Source organism: Mesocricetus auratus, unplaced genomic scaffold, assembly GCF_017639785.1.
Source record: "Mesocricetus auratus isolate SY011 unplaced genomic scaffold, BCM_Maur_2.0 Super-Scaffold_100009, whole genome shotgun sequence".
Lineage (NCBI taxonomy): Eukaryota > Metazoa > Chordata > Mammalia > Rodentia > Cricetidae > Mesocricetus > Mesocricetus auratus.
The window spans coordinates 55,897,955-55,918,491 of NW_024429193.1; the positions used below are offsets into that span (position 1 = coordinate 55,897,955).

The 20,537-nt window shown below is 39.0% G+C and overlaps 1 protein-coding gene across 1 annotated transcript in view; it reads left to right on the plus strand.

Moving 5' to 3' along the window:
- The window catches only part of Man1a2 (mannosidase alpha class 1A member 2), a 110,956-nt gene that overhangs the window by 35,845 nt on the left and 54,574 nt on the right, over positions 1-20,537 (plus strand). The window contains exons 5-6 of the mRNA XM_040752147.1: positions 247-327; positions 15,642-15,736. Of these exons, the coding sequence (XP_040608081.1) occupies positions 247-327; positions 15,642-15,736 (176 nt within the window). The remainder of the gene's footprint in view (positions 1-246; positions 328-15,641; positions 15,737-20,537) is intronic.

Genomic DNA, 20,537 nt, shown 5'->3' on the forward strand with positions numbered 1-20,537 from the left:
AATGGTAGTGACTACTGCAATAATCTCAGGATTGTGTAGCATACATCAAAACAGTCCATTGATTTTTGCAGTCAGGAAGCTGTGGTGATATGTAATAGAGGAACTGTAGTGAACTAACTAATAGAAGATAAGGTTGTGTGGTATGAGAATCTTCAAACACATTCTATTTGTGAGAAACAAATACTGAAAACACTTGGAACTGTAATGTATTTTGTGTATGTGAGTGTGTTCACTTTGTCTCTACAGAATTCAGAGGTGTCTGTGTTTGAAGTTAACATTCGATTTATTGGAGGCCTCCTCGCAGCATATTACCTGTCAGGAGAGGAGGTGAGTAGTCAAGTAATACCTTGTTTGTATGCTTAAGAAGGGTCAGAGAAAGGATAGGCAGGACTAGTAGGCAGAGAGAATAATAGAAAGAGAAAAAAGAAGAACAAAGAACGAAACCAGGAAGTGGTGGTGCATGCCTTTTAATCCCAGCACTTGGGAGGCACAGGCTGGCAGATCTCTGTGTGAGTTCAAGGCCAGCCTGGTCTACAGAGTGAGTTCCAGGGCAGCTAAGACAGAGAAACCCTGTCTTGAAAAACCAATTAAAAAAGGGGGGCGGGGGTCATAAAGGGTAATAAAATGAAATACTTTGCTAGCAACTTGTTGTTTTTTTCTAATTTGAATATTACTAATCTAAAGATTTTCCTTTAAAACAAAATTTAGAATCCACTTGCCTAGTTTTTACAAAATTAAAGTTTTGGTTGAGTTTTATAAGGTTAGAGAGAGTTGGAAGATTAATAGTTGGTTCTTTGGATTTATGAACACTTTGTTTTCATTTTAGAATTTTATTTAGGTTTTTAAAAAGTACTTTGTATGAGTGTTATGTCTATATGTATTTTTGTATACCATGTACCTGCCTGGTGCCTGTGGAGGCCATAGATGGCATCAGATCCCCTGGACCTGGGTAGATAGTAGTGAGCTGCCATGTAGGTTCTGGGGATGGAACCCAGTTCTTCTGGAAGAACAGCCAGTGCTCTTAACCGCTGAGCCATCTCTCTAGCTCCTATTTAGGCTCTTAAAGGGTTTTAGGTGTGGTATTTCCTTTTAGAACATTTTTATTATACAGGACAGCTTGCGGGGGTCTGTTTTCTATTTCTACTAGGAGAGTTTTCTAGCTTCACTAATTAATTTTGGTAGCTCTAAATTGAATAGATTCTTAGAGATGTTCCTTTTTTTTTTTTTTTTTTTTTGAGACAGGGTTTTCCTATGTAGCTTTGGAGCCCGTCCTGGCACTCACTCTGTAGACCAGGCTGGCCTCAAACTCACAGAGATCCGTCTGCCTCTGCCTTCTGAGTACTGGAATTAAAGGCATGTGCCACTACCACCTAGCTTTAGGGATGTTCTTTGTGGAGAGTAATATTATTAGTAAAAAGGGTTGTCTTATTTTTCTCTGTAGAGAAGAGTTTTCTTTTTCTTGCCTTAATGCTTTGTCCATTATGAAATTTAATAGGAATTGTAAGAGTTGGGATGCTTATCTGGCTCTTGGTCTCAGGGGGGAAGTGTCTGGCTGGTTCTACACTATTAAACATAGTGTTAGCTGTATTATCGTCACCATTATCATGATCATCATTATTTATTATTATTTTGGTAGATACCTTTTATCAACTTGAAGATATTTTTTCAAATTCCTAGTTTGCTGGATTTTTTCCCCTCATGAATGGATTTTTTGAACCTTTTTTTTTTTTTTTTTTTGGTTTTACAAGACAGGGTTTCTCTGTATTGTTTTGGAGGCTGTCGGTCCAGCCTGGCTTCGAACTCACAGAGGTCCGCCCGGCTAAACATTTTTTTATTAATTTATTTTTTACATTCCAATCCCAGGTCTGCTTCCCTCATCTCTTCCTGCTACCCCCACTACCTCCCTTTCATCTGCTCCTTGGAGAGGGTAAGGCCTCCCCTAGGAAGTTACTAAGTCTGTCCCATCATCTCATTGAGGCAAGACCAAGGTACTTCCCCACCCCTCACACCCCTGTGTCTAGGCTGGGCAAGGTATCTTTTCATATAGAATGGGCTTCACTAAGTCAGTTTGTACATTAGTGTTAGATCTTGGACCCACTGCCAGTGGCCTCATATATTGTCCCAGCTGCATCATTGTCGCCTATATTCAGGAGTCTAGTTCAGTCTTATGCAGGTTCCCCATTTGTCAGAACGGAGTCAGTGATCTCTCACTAGCTTGGGTCAGTATGGTCTTGACTCCTTTGTTCATATTATCACTCCTCCCTCACCTCGATTGTACTCTAGGAGCTTGGCCCATTGGTTAATTGTGGATTTCTGCATCTGCTTCCATCTGTTTCTGGAAGAGGGTTCTAGCTTCTCTAGGGTTGTGGTTTGTAGGCTGGGTATCTTTTGCTTTATGTCTTGTATCCACTTATGAGTGAGTACATACTATATTTGTCTTTCTGGGTCTGGGATACCTCACAAAGGGTGGTTTTTTCTAGTTCGGTTGATTTGCAAATTTTAGAGTGTCATTGTTTCTTACTGCTGAGTAGTACTCCATTGTGTAAATGTACCACATTTTCTTTATCTGTTATTCGGTTGAGGGGCATTGAGGTTGCTTCCAAGATCTGGCTATTATGAATAATGTTGCTACGGACATAGTTGAGCAATTGTTCTTGTAGTGTGAATGTGCCTCCTTTGGGTATATCCCCAAAAGTGATATTGCAGGGTCTTGAGGTAGGTTGATCCTTTTCTGAGACATTGCCATAATGATTTCCATAGCGACTGTACAAGTTTGCATTCCTACCAGCAATGGAGGAGTGTTCCCCTTTCTTTACATTCTCTCCAGCATAAGCTATCATTGGTGTTTTTTATCTTAGCCATTTTGATTGGTGTAAGATGAAATCTCAGAGTGGTTTTGATTTGCATTTCCCTGGTGACTAAGGATGTTGAGCATTTCCTTAAGTATCTTTCGGCTATTTGAGATTGTTCTGTTGAGAATTCTGTTTAGATCTATACCCCATTTTTTAATTAAATTATTTCGTAGTTTGATGTCTAGTTTCTAGAGTTCTTTGTATATTTTGGAGTTCAGCCCTCTGTCAGATGTGAGGTTGATGAAGATTTTTTTCCCATTCTGTAGGGAGCTGTTTTGTCTTGTTGACTGTGTTCTTTGCTTTACAGAAGCTTCTCAGTTTTAGGAGGTTCCATTTACTAATTGTTGCTCTCAGAGTCTGTGCTACTGGTGTTCTGTTTAGGAAGTGATCTCCTTTGCCAATGTGTTCAAGTGTATTCCCCATTTTCTCTTCTATAAGGTTTAGTGTAGATGGATTTATATTGAGGTCTTTGAACTATTTGGACTTGAGTTTTGTGCATGGTGATATAGATCTGTTTGCATTCTTCTACAAGTTGACAGCCAGTTATACCAGCACCATTGTTGAAGATGCTTTGTTTTTCCATTGTATAATTTTACCATCTTTGTCAAAAATCGGGTGTTTGTAGATGTGTGAATTAATATCAGCATTTTCAGTTGGATTCCATTGGTCTACCTGTCTGTTTTTAATGCCAATACCAAGCTGTTTTTATTACTACAGCTCTACAGTAGAGCTTGAAGTCAGGGGTGGTGATGCCCCCATATGATCCTTTATTGTATAGGGTTGTTTTGGCTATCCTGAGTTTTTTTTTGTTTTTTCACATGAAGTTGCGTATTGCTTTTTATGAATGGATGTTTTCATGTCAAATTATTTTGGCATGCAATAAAATGATTGTGTTTATTTTTAAATTACATTAATTAATTTATTGAGAGAGAGAGAGAGAGAGAGAGAGAGAGAGAGAGAGAGAGAGAGAGAGAGAGAGAGAGAGAGAACATTAAGCCTAGGGAATAGTTTGGAGGAGATCTGTTTTTTCCTTCTACCCTGTGGGTCCTAGGGATTGAAGTTAGGTAACTACCCTGGTGGCAAACATCTTTATCCCTGTGTGTACATGTGGAGTTGGAGGACTGAAGTTAGTGTTGAGTGTCAACTTGCTTTCTTTCCAGCTTATATATTGAGATAAGGTCTGTCACTTGAGCTTAGAATATATAGAATTGGGCAGTTTACTGAGCCAGGTTGCCCCAGGGAATCCTATGTACACATTGGTATAATAAGTGGGCTGTCATGCCTACCTTGCTTTTTAAGTGGTTTCTGAGAATTCACACTTATACAGCACATGTTTTATCCCCTGAGCTGACTCCCAGCCCTCATTTTTTAATACTTTGAGTTTATCCGTTTGTGAATTTTGCATAAATAATGCTGGCTTCTTAACATCAATTGGCACTCTTCTTTTTTTCAGGTAAAGTTTGTGTAAACTTGATTCTTTTTCTTATATGGTAGAATTTCATTATGAGGCAACTGAAGTTTTGGTTCTCCCTACCCTCACATTTTATAACAATGTACTCAATTCATTCAGTAGATATAACAGGGTTGAAAAATGACATGTGTTTTGTGTTTGCACAGAGCAGTATATAACTCTTTGTACTTCTACAGTGATGCCGCATCAGACATGCCCAGCTATTGGTCTCATTTCATGCTGGAAAACTGGCAGTTAGTGAGTAGAGCAGCTTAAGGAGGTTGCTTTAGACACTGTTGTGAGGAGGAAGTTTAGGGTCAAGTAGAAAGGTGGGCATTATGTTTATCATCTTCCTGGGGAAGTCTAGTCCCAAAAGCTTTCTGAAGAAGGCAGCCTCTCTTGACTTGGGAAGAAGAACCCAGACATCCTGGTTGGATGTCGGCTGAAACAGGACAGGGTTGAGCAGCAAAAATTGTAGACTCAGTACAGAAGACTGAAGAATGTTTGGTGATCTAAGGGGGACTAAGAGCTATAAACTCCAACCTTTTATAATTCTGACTAAAAATTCTTTGCAAGGTTAAAATGGAAGTCTAGATCTGTAGTCTGGCTTTGCTCCAGGGCTCAGAGAGAAAGCACCAAATAGTAGTCCCTCTGGTAGTCAAAGGGGAAAGCTAGGGTCACAGACCAAGAGATCCATAGTTACTACACTCACACCATTCTTGAAGCCCTGAGTCAAGGTCATGATATAAAATGAAGCTGTGACTAAAATACAGAGTTTTGAAAGCACTACTTGATAAAATTTAAATCACTGCTTTTCTGTTCTGTCTTTGTCCTATGGAACTTTTCCCAGTCTGTTTCAAGGTGAAGGACAGTGCAGGAAGAATGAAGGATAATGCTGAGGGTAGTAAGTGGGACTACAGAAGAGACTGGATCTAGCTATCCATCCTCACTTACTCTGTGGAAAGAGTTCTTATCCTGTCCCTTTGCTGGACATGTGGAGCATGGGATGAAGGCCAGGCAGAAGCAAAAGGATGGGCTCCAAAAATCCAGTTCATGCCCTGGGATAGGTACTGGTCCCACTGCCAACCCCTTGCCTCAACAGATCAAATCACATAACTGTCACCCACATTCAGAGGGTCTAGTTCGGTCCCATGCAAGTTCACCAGCTATCAGTACATAGTACACGTAAGCTCCCACTAGCTCGGGTCAGCTGTCTTCCCTGTCACGGTCTTGACCCCCCCCCCCCCCCACTTGCTGTTAATGATCCATCTTCCCTCTCTTCAACTGAACTCCAGGTGCTCAGCCTAGTGCTTGGCTGTGGATCTCACTGCATCTGCTTCCATCAGTTACTGGATGTAGGCTCTGTCCCTTAGATTCCTTTCTTAACAACAGCTTGTGTCTAGGCGCACACAGCCTATAGTCCATCATGTAGAGTGGTCAGGGCAGGAGCTCAAGGTCAGAACCTGGAGGCAGGAACTGAAGCAGGGTTCTCCTGTGTGTCCTGCTTCCTCTGCATCTGCTCCCCACCAGATTTCTTTCTTTAAAAAATATTTTAAAAACAATTTTTAAAAAGATGCCTACTTTTAAAATATATCTGTAATTTTTATCTCAATTGATTTATTATTTGTACTGCTTGTGTATGTATGTGTTTAACATTGTATTAGAGACTACATCCATGGTCTCTCGTGTGAGACAAATTACCCATGAGCTGTACACCAGCCCTCTCTCGCCCCTTTTAGATTTATTTGTGTTTTGCCTGCATGTATGTATGTGGACCATGTACCTGCTACATGCCTCGAACCAAGGAGGTCGGAAGATGGTATTAGATCTCATGGAACTGGAGTTGCTATGATTGTGAACCATCATGTAAGTGATGGGAATAGAACCCAGGTCATCTGCCAGAGCAACAAGTACTCTTAATGGCTAACCCATCTTTCTGGACTCATACCCCAGCTCCTGTGAAAGTTTTGGGATAAGTCTCACAAAGATGCTGAGGTGACTAAAGTTTCCAACTTTCGCCATAGCCTTTTGAGTAGCTGGACACAGAGGTGTATGCTGTCATCTAGCACAGCTTATGGGCTTTAGTTGGTGGCCTTTTTGAAAATAGCTACTCTTTGTTCTTCTACATATAAATGTTTTATTTATTCTGTTCTATTGTCTGTCTCTAGACCTAACTTCACTTGTGAGAGCCTCTTAATGCTGCTCTCTCGATTCTTTTTTTGTTATATCTTTATTTTATGCTAAAATCCATATGTTGTTACAATTTTTACTTTTGATGTCAACTAAATGGTAGAGCTATTCAATATAAAGGGAGACTATTTATTGATCTAAATTGCAGTGATTTTTGTTAGTCTTCATTTTTATTTACAGATTGTGTATTTTATCCCTTTGTATAATGAGTTTCCTATAGTATTTTAAAAGTCGATCTGCTATTAGTGAATTCCTCCTGCTTTTGTTAGTCTCAGTCTTTATTTCTTTCTTATTTTGTATTTTAACATAATTTTTATTTCCCATCATGCACCTCACTCCAATTCATTTCCTAGTCCCTCTGTATCCACCTTTCACCCTATATTGTCCCCCCTAGAAAAAATTTGAAATAGAAATAAAATTAAAATACAAATGAGAATATTAAATAAAAAACAAAGCAAGCAAGCAAACAAAAAACACTTTGCTTCTTTATCTTTTCCCTCCTCTTCATCTGTCTTGGTGGCATTAGGAGCTGCTGTGTGTCATGCAGTATATACTCTTTTGTCCGCACAGCTTTACTTGCAAATAAATGTTCATTGTGTAGTCTGCTGTTGGTCATGTTCAAGGCTTTTGGCTTCTGGTGTACCATCAATGCTGGGCCCTCACCAAATCTCTCAGATATCCTGTCTGTTGCCCCAAGTCATTGAGTTCCTGTGGCTGTGGCCAGTCCCTTCACTTTCTCTAGCTGGTAAAGATAGAGTAGATGTTGGGGAGTGCCAACTGAAAGCCATGGATAAGTGCCTTAATGGTAGTTGAGTTGGTTATTCTGAGCTGCTGGTAAAGTGTGGAACCGGGCTGTCCTCACCGTCTTCAGTGATATCAAGAGCCACAGACATCAACACAGTCCATCGCTGCAGCAGGGCCATGAACCTAGAACATGACCCTTGGCAGTAACCCAGACCTGGGCGTCACTATGGCCTGGGATGGCAAGTAGGTCTCTCACATCAGCCCCCTTTCCACCGCCTTCCCCTCTTCTGATCTGCATCTGTTCACAGGACATGAGCCATTCTGTCTCTCTCTTTTCCATACTACACCATACACTGGCTCACCTTAATGGTGCCTGACCATCTGGAGCTACGAGACATAGGTTTGGCCTATGCTTCCTTCTCCCTAACCCAGAGCAAGCGACTCTGGGCAGGTGTGTGTCTGTACCAGGCTTTTTCTTTTAGGCCACCAACCAACTTCCAAATCATGACACAGAGACTTATTATTAGTTTTGAATGCTCAGCCTAGCTTATACTTGTTTCTGGCTAGCTCTTTTACCTTAAATTAATCCGTTTCTTTTTATCTACCCTTTGTCTTGGAGCTTATTACCTTTCTTACTTCTGTGTATCTCACTTTAACTGCTTCTCTATGTCTGACTGCCTGGTGGCTCCCTGGCTTCTGGCCCCGAGTGTTTTTGGTTTGTTTGTTGTCCATCTTCCCCCCCCCCCCCCCAAAGACATGGTTTCTTTGTGTAGCCCTGGCTGTCCTGGAACTTGCTCTGTAGACCAGGCTGGCCTCAAACTCACAGAGCTCCACCTGCCTCTGTATCTTCAGTGCTGGGATTAAAGGCGTGCACCACCACCGCCTGGCTTTGTTCTTCTTTTTTCTTTTTTAGCGTAGATTTCTTCTCCTATTTATTCTCTCTGCCTGCTACCCCCGCCTGTCCTTTCTCTGCCTAGCTATTGGTCATTCATCTCTTTATTGGATCAGCCAGGTGGCTTAGGCAGGCAAGGTGAAACAGATACAACACATCTTTATGTAATTAAACACATCCATACTTTATTAAACAAATGCAGCATAAACAAAAGTAACACACCTTTACACAGTTAAATACTTTACGGCATAAACAAATGAAACACATCTTTGCCTAGTTAAAATAATACAACATTTCTCCCCTTTTGTCTAAATGAAAATCAAGGGTTTTAACTTTAGCACAGTGAAGCTATATACAACAAGAACAATTACCAAGTAAGGATTACATTTACAGTATCCAGTCTATTTGTATTTGGCAAATGCAGAGAAAATACTCCATTATTTATCCTGTCTTGGTGAGTCTAAAGTTTTGTGCCTAATTTACCTTCTGTCATAACAAAGGAACACTATAAGTGTAACTATATAGTCTTCAACTTCAAAGACCAGAGATGGATATAAGATTACCTGAGTAAACAGGAAGTACAGTGCAAGCCACTTCCAAACTTACAGAAATGACAGATATCTGGCTGCCTGGATAGTTACTTAGGGTTCCTCTGCAATGTTGGGGTATCCATCTTCAACCTACAGGCCTAGAATATCTGGCAGACTTTTCTGTGAAGCAGGAATTTTGAAGGACTATCCCACCTTCTCTTGGCAAAGTTCGACAGTCTTTTTTCTTTGTGTCCTGCTTGCCTAGTTTGTATAGCATATTGTCAGCAGTCAAGGCAAGAACAGTTTCTTGCCCAAATGGCTAGTTTTTCTGCAACAAAAGCAAACTCCATATGGAGTTTCTTTGATACCCATCATCCTCTCTGAAATAAATTGGTGCTACCAGAAGCAGACATGTCTCATTGTCATGAAAAGCCTTGAGTAATTAAACATATTAAATGCCATATTCTATAGGTGTTTGAAATGCTTAAAGACCATCTGTCTATCAAATGTATGTTTAACCTTCAAAACATACCTAATGTGACTACAAGTTTGATTATGATAGATGACTAACTACTAACCTGCATTTCTTAATTATATATTACATTTTAAAATAAGCTGCATAAACACAATACCATAAACAAGAGTAGAAACATATGTTCAGTATAACAAAAATAACTTTAAATTTGTATCAGTATCCCGAAATCAACACCAATATAAAATATTTGAGGTTAATAGTTGTTTTTTATCCCATTTTTCTCCTGAACAGTGACAAACATCCATAACTCACCAAATAACCAAAAAACTAGCCACTCCACCTCTTGGGAGCGGAGACGTTGTGTTCTCTAGATTGCTTCCTGTTGTCTGGATGAAGATGTTTATAGGGAACCTGGGAAAAATGAAATAATGGTCAAGTCCTGGGAAAATCAGTTATAACATTTGTTATTTGTGTGTAGTAGGAAAGTATAAGGTGACTGCTTCTCGCTCCTTCTCCTCCTCCCCTCTACTGGTTTTTTCCTTTTTATTCTCTTTGCCTGCTAGCCCTGCCTATCCTTTCTCTGCCTAGCTTTTAGCTGTTCAGCTCCTTATTAGACTAAGATGCTTTAGGCAGGCATAGTGAAACAGATGCAACATATCTTTACATAGTTAAACACACATCCTTACATTGTTAAACAAATGCAGCATAAACAAGTGTAACACACTTTTGCACAGTTAAAGTAATATTCTGCAGCATAAACAAATATAACACATTTTTTCCTAGTTAAAATAATATTCTGTGGCCAGTGTCCTTCCCTCCTTATTTTTATTAGATTTTCTTTGGGCATAGAATTTAGTTTATGCAATTCTCTTTAGCACAGTGCTTCTTGACCCCTTTGTGGGCCAAACAACCTTTTTATGGGGGTTGCATATCCAGTAGTTACATTATAATGTGTAACATTTGCAAAATTACAGTTATGAAGTAACAACAAAAATAATTTTATGGTTGGGGTCACCACAACATGAGAGACTTCATTAAAGGGCTGCAGTGTTTGGGAGGTTAAGAACCACTGCATTAGTACTTTGAGGACAACACTAAATCATCTTATGAGAGATGGGTTATGATGAGAAATCTGCTTTGTCTTTATCCTTCTGTATGTGGTGTTTTCCTCTTTGACTATCATTAGGATTTTCTGTTCATGTTTTGTTTTATATGAAGAATATGAATGGTTTTACCTTTCATTTGTTTGGATGTAGGATAGAATTTATCTTACATGATACTCCCTGAGTCTCGTATATCTTTAACCACTTTGAAAAACTTCTTAATTACTATTTTAAAACATTTCTTCTGCCTTTGTTTCTTTTTCCCTGGTATTTCATTCTTAGACTATCTAGTGTTGGCACTCTTGAACCAATTGTTCTTTTTTTATCCCACCTATTGGTTTTCTTATAAGATTTTTTTAAAAAGAGTAGTTTAGGCCGGGCGTTGGTGGCGCACGCCTTTAATCCCAGCACTTGGGAGGCAGAGGCAGGCGGATCTCTGTGAGTTCGAGGCCGGGCTGGACCAACAGCCTCCAAAACAATACAGAGAAACCCTGTCTCGTAAAAACCAAAAAAAAAAAAAAAAAAAAAAAAAAAAAAGAGTAGTTTAAAGAATGCTTTAATGCAGATGTAAGAGGAAATCAAAGATTTCTCATACACCACGTTGTGTCCCCTACCCCAACCTTCCCCCTTCGTACTGTCTTCCATGGTGGTTTATTTGTTACATCTGATGAGTTTACACTGTCAGATCTTCATGTAGTAAGTGGTTTACTGTGTGGCTCAAATAGTGTGATACATTCTGTGGGTTTGGACAAATGCATGATGACATTTACTCTGCATTACAATATTATTTATAGTGATGTCCCGGCTGTTCTAGTTTTCTGTTGCTGTGATAAACAGCATGACTAAAAGCAACTTGAGGGGAAAGGGCTTGTTTCCGTTTACAGTTCTAGGACATTTAAAGGGAAGTCGGGCAGAGTTCCAGGCAGAACTGAAACAGAAGCTATGGGAGAACACTGCTTACTGGCTTGTTCTTCATGATTTGCTTAGCCTGCTTTCTTGTGTCACCCATAAGCACTTGCTGCCCTCAGAGGACGGTCCCTTCCCCATCAGTTGGCCACCAGGAAAAAATGCTCTACAGACTTGTTTATGGAGTAACCTGATGGTGGTTATCAGTGCAAGGAAGAACACAGGACTGTGTTAAGACTTTGAGTTCAGATCCCACTCCCCATCCCAGGTTAGAGGTTATTATCTATGTGAAAGTACTGTTTTCTGTGTGAGTATTTGATGTAATTGATTAGTTTTCATCTCAATAGCAATGAGAACCAAATTAATTTGAGACAGCTTGTGAAAGGGAAGCTTCAGCTTTGACTCTTCCATAGTAGGCTCTCTGCAGAAAAGTTGAAACAGAGAGGAAAGGTTTGCTTTTGTTAATGCTTTTGGAGATTTCAGTGCATCTCAGAGGGAGGGCATAGCAGAGTCGAGAGGAAGCAGTGAAAAGGACTGTAGGACTGAGTCAGGGCAAAGCCAGGCAGCCAAGCACATGTGCCCTGTGACCTCCTCCATCCAGGCCTGACTTTCTGCCCTTCACCGCAAGTGTGTCAGTATTGAAGTCCACGCATCAGGTCAGGCCTCCCTCCATGGCATTGTCTCTGGAAGCACTTCACAGCTGTGCACAGGGGTGTGTGCACCTCTCATTTTTGAGGTGTACCTTAATATAATCAACTTGGTAACATTAACCAGCAATTTGTGAGGGTAGTGAAGATTTTTACTTTAAATACATAACAAATGCAGTTTTAAGAAACTGTCCTCTCAAGGGTGAGGACATGCCTTTCTTTCCTGACTTTTCTCATTCAGTAGAATCCCCATAATGTGTTTGAATCATTTTGATTTGAAAGTTAGGACCACATCCTTTTCTGTGAATCCAACAGTGAATCTGAGATGTGCTAAAAACAAATGCATCATAGAAAAGTAATTTGACTTTGGTATTATCTACTGATGAATAAATGGGAAGTAGGTAGGTTCCTTTCATATGAGTCAGAGAGTTAACTGTAATTTATAATGTAACAAGGTGCTTTTGTTGTATAGAGGTCTAACTAGAATAAGGAATGTTTTACTTGTTACTCTGTTTTTCTGGTGTAGGAAGACACATGAAGATTACAGGTTGTCCTAACAAAGTGTTGCTTTTCCTTGCTGATTTGTTATTATCATGAATGTGAAGCATTACTTTTCTCAGAAAAATTCTATTGAATATCCACAAGTTAAGAACTTTCGATGATTTATGTTTACTCAATACAGATACATGGCTTTTCTTTAACAAGGTGGTCTCCCTTCATTGTTTTATAGTATCAAAGTACCTTTCTAGCTAAGAAAGCATAGTATATATGGAAAATGGTACCTGGAATCTGTCAGATAAAGTAGAGGAATTGTTAGGTGAAGTTTAATACACACTCACAAAAAGAAATAACAGCAATAAAATCTGCCTTTACTGTAACATAAATATACTGAGTCAGTTTAGGGGCATTTTCTTGGACAAATGAATAGCTTTTAAACTTAAGTAAAGTCATGAACAAAGAAAGAAATGTTAAGCATTAATGTTTTCTGGTTTAAATATCAAGTTATTTTGGAAAAAGTGATCTTGCTCCAGAAATTGCTGTAACTTCTTTTGAAAATTTGACTTTTTTTGTTATTTACAAATGCCATCATAATTGGGCCAAATATTCCACTAAGCTTTGTTGGCTGTCCTAGTTTGCCTTTTTTTTTTTTTTTCTGTGATAAACACCATAGCCAGAAGCACCTTGGTTAGGAAAGCGTTTACTCCACCTTACTGCTGCTTAGAGTCCATCAAGAGGGGATGTCCGAGCAGGACCTCAGACAGGACCCTGGGGCAGGATCTGAAGCAGAGGCTATGGAGAGACGCTGACTTGTTCTAGGGTGCTCAGTACCTTTCCTATACTACTCAGGCCCACTTGCCCAGGGGTGACATTGCCCTGCATGACAGAGGCCCTCCCATGCCAATCATTAATTAAGAAAATGTCCCACAGACTTGCCTTCAAGACAGTCAGATGGAAGTTTTTTTCTCAGTTGAGGTTCCCTCTTCTCAGATGGCCTTGACTTTTGTTAAGTTGATGAAAAAAAAAAGTAGTAGTAGTACACTGACATTGTAATGTCTTTAAATATATTCTTTGTTGTTTTCCTTTTCAGTGTATTAGGTCATATTTGCATCTGTACATAGTCATGTATGCTATAACGTTTCAGTGGTAATACCAGTTTACAGCTGATTATGTTCCTGCTTCCGAATTTGATGATTTGAGAAGATAGAGTTTATAGCTATTTGTAGCAGGTAGAAATTTAGAGGTAAAATTTATTAGAGTGCTCTAGAGGAATAGTTCCAGATGTTGTACATAATTCCACTTCTTAGACTAACTCTCAAAAGTAAGCATTCGTAGAACAAGCATCATACTTCCTAGATATTGCTCTTGATCCTGAACATGCCTGTTCCAGCTGCTGTCTCCTATAAGGAAAGATGGTTGAATTTTGAGTTTAGTTATGTGCTTCAGAAAACATAAAACAAGGATTCCTCAGAGGATATAACAGTAATGAAAGCCTCCGAATACATTTGACAGTGATCAGGTTTCAGTTCAAAAATTACTAATGTGTGAGAAAACAAGGGAAATTATTATCTATACCCGACCCCCCTCAATAAAGGTTTTATAGTATTTTTACAGATAGGCTTAGTGACATCAAGGAAAATATTCTTGAGGTTATTGGATAGATGAAAATTTTGGTAAAAATTAGGTCTGAAAAAGAACAACATTAATGATTCTATAAATGAGGAATATTATATCCAAATTTTTTTAATTGCTGTTTACTGCTGTCATTGGAAATAAGACCACTAGACTTGAAGATAGAACAATATAAATTATTTAGCATGAAGAAAGATAATAAAATTGGAAAAGAAAAAAAAAAAGACAAGTGCTAATGTCTGATGTACTTGTACTTTGGATGGCAGTAACAACAACAACCGTATTGTTTTATTTTGGTGGCAGACCTAAATCGAAAACATGTTTTCTTAGCGTGTATCTCAGGGTTTCTATTGCTGTGATGAAACACCATGACCAAAGCAACTTGGGAGGAAAGGATTTATTTCAGCTTACAGTTGTGTATCATGAAGGGAAGTCCGGGCAAGAACCTGGAGGCAGAAACTGAAGCGGAAACCCTGGAGGAGCACTGCTTGCTTACTGATTTGCTCTCCGTGACTTGCTCGGTTACCTTATACACCCCAGGATCACCCACAGTAGGCTGGGCCCTCTCACATCAGTCATTAATCAAGAAACTCACCGTAGTCTTGCTTATAGGCTAATCTGATGGAGACATTTTCTTAAGGTTCCCACTTCCCAAATGACCCTGACTTGTTTCAGGTTGACAGAAAATCGAACTAGGGCATCATGACTAAGTACACTTAGTCATACAGCTAGACACCAGAAATAAAAAGAAAAGTTTGAAAGCACAGAGGGAAAAATGATACCATGGAAATCTATAAATAATTGAAACTGTGCCGATTATTTTTCATCTAACACCTTTAAAATGATGTATTTATTTAAAACAAAACAATAAAAAAGCCAACCCAGAATGTTCTATTACAATATTTAATTGTATTGTATATATCAGCTATGAAATAAGACAATGTGCTTGAGAAAATGACCTTCATAAATGGAAGCTTTTACATTTTATAGGGACTTGTGCAATATACTTGGTAGTCTGAAAAGCTAAGGATTTTACACTAAGAAAATTCAAAAATAATGGAGAGATGTATGTCTCTGTAAATAGATTTCTAGAAAAAAATCATAAAAGAAAAAAGACAAAAAAGGCAGATAGGAAGGCCTATAGGGACCCCCTCAAAAGTCTGGAGGTGATAAATGGAGTGGAAAGAGTATAATGTATAGCTCAACGGTAGAGCACATGCTTTGCATGTTTGATGCCCTAGGTTGGGTGCTTATCATCATAGGGATAAACCATAGAGACCAGGCAGTGGTAGTACATACCTTTAATCCCAGCACTAGAGAGGTATATGAAACAGGAATAGTCTCAGCCTGGCAATTAGTTTCCAGCCACACTGAGGACAGGATTGTCCCAGCCTTGGTAGAGGTAAGAGCTCTCTGGTGGCTTTGGCTAACTTTGCATTCTGATCTCCAGGCAAGCTTTATTAGATAATAATATATCACCACAGCTCACTATAATCCCAGTACTTCAGGAGACTGAACTGCAAAGTGAGTTCCAGTTCAGTCTTGGTTGAGGCTTTGAAAACATGCCTTGAAGTAATAAACACTTCAAATAAAGAATTTCAAGGGAAATTGAAATGTTATAAAGTTGGTTCTTGGAAAGTAACTTGTGGTATGTATACTGTCAGAGGTGTCATAAGCAATATTTACTTATAATTTATTATTATTTATGTTTTCTTCTCTCAGATATTCAAGACTAAAGCAGTGCAATTGGCTGAGAAACTCCTTCCTGCCTTTAACACGCCTACTGGGATTCCCTGGGCAATGGTCAATCTAAAAAGGTAAACTTTATTTTATTTGATTATTTGTGTTCCAAATTAATTAACTGAAGTTTTGATATTTTCATTTATGGAGATTTTCAGTTATCTACTTCTACTGTGCTTTTCAAGATTTGATTTTTTTCTGGAGGTATAGTTGAAAATGAAAACACTTTTTTATTTTTAAACTATGCCATTTACTTTGAGACAGGCCCCTGGCCTTAACTTCATTCCAATGGCTAATACTTGTCTCCAATTCTGTTCAATACTATATTCAAAGTATTCTTCTTATATAGTACATACTATTCTTCTAAGTCACGATAGAAGTAGCATGCCTAGAAATCAAGACTGTTGTTGATTGCCATAATGTCTAGGCTCAAGGCTGAACATGAATCCTTAAAATAATCTTTTTTTGGTCATCTGTTTCATTTGAAAACACTGATTTTTTTTGAAATTTAGAAATGGATGAAATACTTTCTTTGTACTACTTTATGTAAGTCATACAAAAGTTTGAATAATGTCAATATTTTAATTTGCATGTAAATCATTTATACTGACCTAAATTTTGCTGTTCAGGTTTTCTCCAGGCAGTATTTTTTATTAATCTTAATGTTTGCCTTTCTAAATCACATGAAAATGTGACTGTTAGTTTCCTTAGGACAAGTTGGGCGCATTTCTTTTTCTGTAGGTGTGAACTTGTGACACTGTAGATCGTAAGCCCTTGTTGCAACTATAGTTTGCAACTATTTTCTCCTGTTCATGAACAGCTGCCTTCCTGTGCTGGCTGTTTCCTTTGCTGTGCATTAGCATTAATGTAACTTCCGATAGTTCTCCTGTGTTCCTCCTTCTTGTCCCCTTGGATGCCTTGGAATTGATAGAGTACATTTTTACTGCTTTTATTTACCTCATTACCTTTATGAGATAGCTGCTCTGGGCATCCTACTTGCACAACTGCCCTTTCAGTGAGTACCAGCTGTGTGGCTCTTGGTATTGTATGACTTAGTGTAGAAGACAGAGGCATTGCGGCCACATGTGTCCACTTCTCACCCTTCCCATCATTTACCTGTATTTTAAAATGAATTATACCTGATGCACTTTAATCTCAACATATGTAGTTGAAATATTTACTCTAAACTGCCATATGTATTTCAGTGACATTAAGAGACACAACAGTGGTCTGTCTCTAAATGTTCATATTATGTCCACAACTTTTATTTAAAATTTTCTTTTTACATTTAAGAATATGTGTGTGTGTATGTTGTATGCATGTATGCATGCATCTGCATTAGTATTATGGGATACATATGGAGGTCAGATGACAGCTTGTGGGAGTTTATTTTCTCCTTTCACTGAGTGGGTTCTAGGAATCAAACTCAAGTGGTCAGCCTTGGTGAAAGGAACTGTTACCCACTGAGCCATCTTTCCAGCCTTCATTTCTTTTAATTGTAAACTTTTAAAAGATTGGTTTTTATTTTTAATTTTGTGTGTGATACACACGTGAGAGTGTAGTGTCCATGAAAGCCATAAGAGCTTCCATGGATATGGATCTCTTGGAGCTGGAGTGACAGGTAATTGGAAGACACTTGTTGTGGGTAGTAGGAGCCTGCAGAGGCTCTTAACTGCTAAACCATCCTTCTAGCTCCTGGCCTTCATTTCTTTTTTAAGAGCTAAGGTGTTATCTGTTGTTCACATCAGCCCAAAGACCTTTGCCTTACAGAGGTAGTGTGTTGGGATGGATTTATCAAAGATTTCTCTTATCTAGGAAGTCCCCCTCACCCCTCCCCTCCCCTCTTTATTGTAGTGTATTGTATTTTATGTGTGTGACTGTTTTGTCTGCATGTGTATGCGCACCACATGCATGCTCTCTTGCCCAAGGAGATCAGAAAAGGACATTGGGACCCCTAGAACTGTAGTTAAGGCTAGTTGTGGGCTGCTGTGTAGATTGTAAGAGCAACAAGTGCCCCTAACTTGTGAGCAACTTTCTTACCCCAGTTTCATCTTTTGAAAACAGGAAGGGGTACATTGTCATCATAGCCGCCAGCACCAGGGAAAAGCACCAGCTGTGTGGCTCAGATGTGCCTCTGGAGTTATGTAGAGAAATAATGTGGGCAGGACTTGACGCTTTGTTATGTAGTAGGTAATCTTGGTTAGGCCATAGTCTAGTGAATTACCGTCCTAAAATTGAACTCCTTTTCTAACATTTGAAAAGAATTGATTATTTAAGATAGCATATACTATGTAAGTTTTATTATGGCATCTTCACATATATGTATCATATTTTCAGTTTATTTCCTTCTACTCTGTCAGTGACCTCACACATGTCACTGCATCTCTGTGGGCTGACTTCTTTCCTTCTAGATAATCCTACTTCTGTTTCATATCACAGCTATTTTATCATCTCTTTTCTTCCCTCCTCTCTTAAGATCTCGTCCTCTTCTCTCACTGTCCCCTTTCTAGTTCCAAGATCTACACACGTGTTTGCACGCATGCTCATATATAATTTTCAATGTAGGTTCTACATATAAGAGATAATTTGTCCCTCTTTTTTGCCCATTTAATTTAATATAATGATTTCCAGTTCTATCCATTCCCCATAATTATTATTTTGTTTCATTTATCTTTATGGTTAAATAAAATTTCCTTGTGTACATGCACTGCATTTTCTTTATCCATTCCTCTGCTTGTGGACATCTAGGCTGGTCCCATGTACGAGTATCTGTATATATTGACTTAGAGTCCTTCAAGTATACGCCCAAAAGTGATATAACTGGCTCATATGGTAGTTCTATTTTTCACTTTAAAAAATGTGTGTATGTGTTTGGGATGCGGTGCAAGTGTATATACATGTATGCACATAGTGTGCAGACCAGGTTAACCTAAGGTGTCATTCCTTATTGAGGTAGGATCTTTCACTGGCCTGGGCTTGCTGACTCTGCTAGAGTGGATGGCCTGTAAGCCTCAAGGGTCCCCTTGTCCCTGTTTATCCACTCTGGGATTACAGACATTGCCACTTTGCCTAGTTCTTGTTACTTGCCTGTCGGAGTTGAGCTTCCTGCCGCCTGCACCTTTTGATTTCTCACTGTCTGGCAGTCTTGCCTTCTGCAGCTGCCTCCCTGGTTTTTCCCTCTGTTCAGAAGCTGTGGCAGGCCAAATTGAGACATTTCTGACTTGGCTATTTTCTGATATGAGGCTCGCAGGGTGGCTCAATTTTTAAACAATAATAGTTCTGAAGGTGGTGGCCTGCACTGCCCTTTGGTCATATGGAGCAACAAAACGGAATTCCCCTTCACCACTGACCCATCCCTTGTTTCCCCTAAACCTGAAACTGGGTTTGGTCTTGAGGGCTGTGGGCTCCTCGTTAGGGCAAGATCTGGCTTACCTTTTGGAAATGGTTTGTGTTTTCCTTTGCTTCCAAGCAGCAGGACTGAAGCGCTTGCTTCCCTTCTTTTTTTTTTTTTTTTTTTTTTTTTTTTTTTTGGTTTTTCGAGACAGGGTTTCTCTGTATTGTTTTGGAGGCTGTTCTGGAACTAGCTCTTGTAGACGAGGCTGGTCTCAAACTCACAGAGATCCTCCTGCCTCTGCCTCCCGAGTGCTGGGATTAAAGGCGTGCACCACCAATGCCCGGCGCTTGCTTCCCTTCTTACATACACATTGCCCATCTTTTTCAGAGATCTTTTGGGCATGCTTTGACTTACACTGTTGATTTCCGAAGCTCTTCCTTCCCCTTGTTCTTTGGAAATCTACACATGGATGTTCAGAGACTGTTTCCAGTTGATGGAAATTCTAGGTTTATGTTTGTTTGCCATTAAAGAGGTTGTTTTTCTCTCGTTTGTCCTTCATTGTTTTAAGTAAGGATTTGAGCTGTTATTGTGTACCCCTTTATTTTCCCTCTGACTGGCCCTTTCATATTTGCTGTCTAGCTGTTTTAAAATGTGAAAAAAGGGTGCTTTAATGTCTTGTTTTCCTGACTCTTAATTTCCTTCTGTAATTCAAATTAATTGCACTTAAGAGCTGTCCTTCAAGTCCCATAGTTCTTTTTTTTGATAATTTGTTTCCCATCTGTCTTCATATATTATTTTTATGTAGTTTCTGAATTTCTTGGGCTCTCTAAAAATGTATAATACTTATTTTCTAATTAAAGATACTGATATGAAACATGGTAGATGCTTTTTAATTATTTAATCTAGAACTAAAAGACTCCAAATGTGACAGTGCATGAAAGTTATACAGCCTTTATTAAATCAACAGTTTATTTTTTCTCCCCCCCCCATTTTTTATTGCAATAGATTTTTTTCACACAATGTATTATGATTACCGAATCTCATCCCCTATTCCTCCCAGTTCCCTTCCACTTTCCCTCCCATCTGGATCCATACCCATTCTGTCTCTCCTTAGAAAACAAACAGGCATTTAAAGAATAATAATATAATAAAATAAGATAAAACAAAAGCAAAGAAATTGAAATAGGACAAAACAACCAAACAAGCAAAAAAGTCGAAGGGACGGAAAAAACAAAACAAAACAAAACCAGAAGAAGTGCATATAGTTGAGAGACAAACACATTCACACTCAGGAATCCCATAAAAAAACACAATACTGAAAGCCATAGTATATACACACAAGACCTGTGAGCTCTAGGTAGGTACTAGCTTGACTTCTTCATGTACAATGACTTGTTTAGATGCCGTCTTCAGTGATAGGGCCTTACTTTCAGTTTGTGGAGGCCACCTTGACAATACCCTGGGTTGTTTAGGGGTTCCCATGGGACATCTTTGGCCAAGGACTCATTAGCTGTAACTCATTCCTGGCACTGACAAGAGATACC